The 5,250-nt window shown below is 42.8% G+C and overlaps 1 protein-coding gene across 1 annotated transcript; it reads right to left on the reverse strand.

Annotated features, from left to right (window-relative positions):
- Positions 1-1,727: 1,727 nt before the first annotated feature.
- Positions 1,728-4,836, reverse strand: EI90DRAFT_3134637 (uncharacterized protein; the record flags this gene model as incomplete). The annotated part of the gene is made up of 4 exons (XM_039064681.1): positions 1,728-1,793; positions 3,716-3,809; positions 3,857-4,153; positions 4,193-4,836. 4 exons carry the CDS (start codon positions 4,834-4,836, stop codon positions 1,728-1,730), a joined length of 1,101 nt encoding a protein of 366 aa, XP_038909085.1.
- Between the last annotated feature and the right edge of the window lie 414 nt (positions 4,837-5,250).

Below are 5,250 nucleotides of genomic sequence, written 5' to 3' on the forward strand. Positions count from 1 at the left end.
GAAATGGTTGACAGGGTTAGGAAGGTGTGATTTTACTCTATAGAAGGAGGGGGCGATAGGCTATTGCCGCTGCACCCTCGGGATTTTCCGGGCTTGAAAAAAAGAGAAAAATCACACCTTTCTAACGGTACTAATCATTTGAAATCTGGTTCAGCCGTTGAAAAGTTATAAGCGTGGACATTTCTGCACCCTGCACCCTTGACCTGAAGCCTCCATGTTTTCTCGGTCAGTTTTGAGAATTATGGGCGGCAATAGGCATTCCAGATAGCTGTGGGCGAGATCTACAAGATGAAAAAAAGAGCATGTGAATAGCTGCTCTGGGTAAGGAGATATGGGAAAAATAAATTTTCGAGGAAAAAAATAGTTAATAAATTGATAAGTGGACGAAAAAAATAGGGAAAAATGCGGGGTGTTCTGGGGTGAAATATGGTAAGCAAATATAATGGGGAGATATTTTATTTGTAATTTTTTGGGGAAGTTTTTTTTCAAGGGTGCAGAAGGGTGCAGAGGGTGCAAGTGAGGGTGCAAGTGAAATTAAAAGTGAAATATCTTAGTGAAGAAAATAGATATAAATATGGGGTCTTTTTCAGTGTGATATATTTAGGAGAGAGAATGGAATGGGATTTTTAAATATTTTTTTTTGGAAAATAAATTTCGAGGGTGCAGGAGGGTGCAGTGAGGGTGCAAGTGAGATTAAAAGTGGAATAACTTTTGACTGGATGGATGAAAATTGAAATGGTTGACAGGGTTAGGAAGGTGTGATTTTTGTGAATTTTTGAAAAGCAAAAAAGACATGTGGCTGTGCACTTTTTGCACAGCCACATGGGAAATTTTTTGATAGGAAGAAAGTGGAAGGTGAGAAAGGAGAGCTGCAAAGGTTAGTAGAACTGAAGTTGAGAAACAGACACAACAAACAACAAGACAACAATGCTACAACTAGACAACTAGACAAGGGAAGAAGCAAAAATGCAAAAAGGTTGGGACAATCTATAGAAGAACAAAAGGCTTTTTCTGCTGCACCCTTGGGACTTTCCAGGCTTGAAAAAAAGAGAACAATTACACCTTTCTAATGGTACCAATCATTTGAAATTTGGGTGCTGACATTTCTGCACCCTGCACCCTTGACATGAAGCCTTGATGTTTTCTTGGTCAGTTTTGAGAATTATTGGTGGCAATAGGCATTCCAGATAGCTGTAGGCGAGATCGACAAGATAGAAAAAAGAGCATGTGAATAGCTGCTCTGGGTAAGGAGCTATGGGAAAAATGGGATTTGGGGGAAAAAAATAATAGATAATTTGATAAGTGGATGACAAAAATAGGGAAGAATGCAGGGTGTTCTGGAGTGGAATATGGTGAGGAGATAGAATGAGGAGATATTTTATTTGGAATTTTTTGGCAAAGTTTTTTTTTGAGGGTACAAGAGGGTGCAGAGGGTGCAAGTGAGGGTGCAAGTGAAATTAAAAGTGAAATATCTAAGTGAAAAAAATAGATATAAATATGGGGTCTGTTTTAGAGTGATATATTTAGCAGAGAGAATGGAATAGAATTTTTTAAATATTTCTTTTTGGAGAACAATCTTTGAGGGTGCAACAGGGTGCAAGTGAAATTAAAAATGAAATATCTCTGTGGAAAAAATACAAAAAAAAGTGGGAATTTCTGCCCTGGCCTATGATTAATTTGTGAAATGTGGTAGCATTTATTGTGAATTTTTTGGAAGGAAAAAAATCTTAGGGTGCAGAAGGTGCAGAGGACAGTGCAGAGGGTGCAGAAATGTAAAGTGTGATAACTTTTGACTGGATGGATGAAAATTGAAATGGTTGATAGTGTTGAAAAGGTGTGAATTTTGTGAAATTTTTAATAGAAAAAACTGATTGGTGGCTGTGCAGGCTAAACACAGCCACAGAGGATGTAGACAATGAGGCAACCTGAGAACTTGGGAGTGGAGTTGGCAACTACAACCAAGCACAAAGAACCTGACAAGGTGACAACCAGCAAACCACAACCTGCAACATGCAGAGGGTGCAGAAATGTAAAGTGTGATAACTTTCAAGGGATGGATGAAAATTGAAATGCTTGATAGGGTGAGAAAGCTGTGATTTTTGTAATTTTTTTTAGCAAAAGAAAATAAGTGGCTGTGCAGGAATGACACAGCCACTTCCCTGGAGACATACAAATTTGGTACAAAGTTGCAACCTGCCAACCAGACAACTGCAACTGGAGAACTGAGAAAAGGCTGAGGGGTTAAGTTGGGTGAGTAGGGTGAATCTATATAAAGTGGCACAGGGTGTAGATTGGCTCTTTAGCCTATCTATGCCCCATTGAAAATACAGCAACACTCCCTTTTTTTTTTTCTCAATTTCTAAAACATGCAACTAGTCTTTCAACAACCCAACCCAACCCAACCCCAACCCAACAGTTGCCATGCTGTTGCCTTGTTGCATTCTCCAGTTATCTAGTTCCCTAGTTATCTGTTATCCATTGTCATGTTGCCAAGATTGGTTAATGTTGTCCAGTTGTTTAGTTGCCCCACCAGTTTTCATTATCTAGATACCATTTTGCCCTGCTGCTAGGTTGTCTAGTTGAGTTGTCCAGTTGTCCAACTTGCTGTATGAAATTTTAATTTCTCCAACCTCAGTGGCTGTGTTTTCCTGGACAGCCACCTATATTTCTTCATTTCCTAAAAAAAATTCACAAAAATCACACCTTTCTAACCCTACCAACCCCTTCAAAAGTTACCAAGTACATTGTATATATAGATGGGGTCCAGAGTCAAAAGGAACAAGGGTAAGGGAACTAGAAGGGGGAACAACACCAAGGGTCAAGGGTTTGACTCAATGATGTTTCCCAAAGGAGGTATGAAGGGGATGGGAGTCAATGGCTAGCTGACTGAATAGAAAGAAGCAGCAGCCCAAATAGGAATGAGGGACAATAGCAGAATTGAATGGGACAATACAGTAAGAACTACAAAAGTCTGGAAAGTCCAAACTTGGAAGTGAAACTCCAGAATATTGGCAAAGGTGAATAAATTAGCTAACCAATACAATGGACATAAGCAGAGGTTGGGTCAAAGTCTGAGGTCAGAGCTAAGACTGGAATTCTGGAGCAGAGGTCTGGAGTTGGGAGCATAGATGTTGTGTACTCATCTGGAAGGTGCCATGGTTGAGGTCGGACCCAGAATGGTCTGGAGTTGGACCAAAGGTGGTGTTGGAGCTGGAGGTGGGATAAGGGTGACAAAAGGGAAATGGGGCTCTGGAGTTGGTTTCAGAGTTCTGGGCCCAGATGGAGGTCAGGATTGTATGGATATGACAGCACTTACATTTCTGCACCCTTGCACCCTGCAACCTAAATTTTTTCCCTCCAAAAACCACATTCCACACACTGAGCAAGTCCACAGCAAAAAGTCCTGCTTTTCTTTTCTATTTTCCTCATTCACTTACAGTCATTCACCCCCCAATGGTGCGGATTTTACTAATCTGGACCTCAGTGTAATGAAGTTCCATGAAAAAAATTGATAAATTTGAATAACATGAAGAACGTAAATATGAATCAGTGGCCAGCAATATTTTGAGTGGAGTCCTGTCATGAAGTGAGTACGGGAGTGAGTATGAAATGGGTGCTTTCACCCCTCAGTGGTATCCTGTGACAGAGTGTGACAGTGCGTTCGCACGCTCATGTTGGACCCCTGCTGACCCCATCAGCCACTTGTTCAGCACACCCTGGCACCTCCGGCATTGCAGGGGGCTTGTTCTGCTGGAGCTGTGGATAATTCTGAGCCATCCAACCCCTCATTCGGATTTCCGATGGCTTTGCTGGCACTCTTTGTTTGAGCGCAACTAAGCACGCTTTTTCCTCTCACCATTTCGCCACCTCTGCTTTTTGTGTCTCATTGAACTTTCTCCATCCCTCCTTGGCCTCCTCCTTCAGCTTCTCCAGCTCGGCCTCATCCAGCCTCCGTTGAGTGCGCTCAGCTTGATCCCTCAAAAAACCTTCATGTGTCACAACGCAGCCGAACGTTCCCTTGATACGTCCACCTTCCTCTTTCTCTTTTGACTTTTCCAATTCCTCCCATGCTAGAAGTTGTGTCTGTGATTTAGACACATACATTCCTCCCAATGCCAACTGGGCATTTGCTGCATCCACCACATTAACGGCTCTTTCGACCAGTGTCTTTGCCTTCCAAAACTTGTGTCACATTTCGTCGATCTCCTTCATCAATTCAGGGTGAGTCTTGTGCTCTGAGTTGTGATCATGTATCAGATCCCAATTGTTGAGGTGCCCATATGCGCGTTCGGGTAGTTTAAAGGTTGGACAAAGAGGTGAGGAAGATACGATAGAATTTGAGGATGAGGAGAATGACATGATATGTTCCAGGTCATCAACAGCACGCTTCTTTTCCCGAGAGTAGGAAGGAGGGAAGGTAGGAGTTTGACAACAAGTGTTGACTGTTGCAGCATCTGAGCCAGAAGGTTGCGGTGGTGTGCGGACATGTGTTGTCTGAGACACAGCAAACAATAAGGGATTAATGATCAGTCTGTCACACTCATTATTATCCACTTCGCTGTATGTTCCATCATGACCCCCTAGGTACATCTGAACATCCTGTGAGTCATCCATCGGTGAGGGGGTATCATTGCGCTGGTACACACGGGCCATCAGCTGACCATGAAAGTGCATAATGTGCTTAACAGGTGAGGTCACAGGGAGGGGAAGGTCTCCCCGGGTGGAATGTTCAATGCTTGGAGCAAGTTGTTCAGGGTGGATGACAGATGGATTAACAGGGTAGACACCAGTCACTTGGAAACTGGTGATAATGTGAGTTGAGTTCACGGCCTCCATCCATGCGTGGCCAAAGACCGATAAGAATGATGACTTGTTCAGTTTTTTGGGGTATTCTGCAAGTTGAATGCGTCCCGTTGTTTAGAGAAGCTCCACTTCAAGAGGGAGAATATGACGACATCGAGTCCTTGAAGGACATGAGTTGTGTGTGCAGGATAACATATAACGACGATATTGTGGTTGCATGCATAGGTTATAAAGTCAAGGCTGTAGTGCGAGTTATGTCCATCCACTATGAGAAGACAGGGGTGGCCAGCGGCTTTTCCCTGTGTGGCAGCATTAAGAGTTTGAAGCCAATCAAGGCCAATCTCATTGTCTGTCCACCCTTTCTCTGAAACAGTGACCCTAGAAAGTGGAAGTATAAGCATGTGCAGTGATATTATGGATAAGAAACTTGCACAGCCTCCAAAGGAT

Source organism: Cantharellus anzutake (assembly GCF_015039405.1).
Source record: "Cantharellus anzutake strain C23 chromosome Unknown EI90scaffold_122, whole genome shotgun sequence".
Taxonomy (NCBI): Eukaryota; Fungi; Basidiomycota; class Agaricomycetes; order Cantharellales; family Hydnaceae; genus Cantharellus; species Cantharellus anzutake.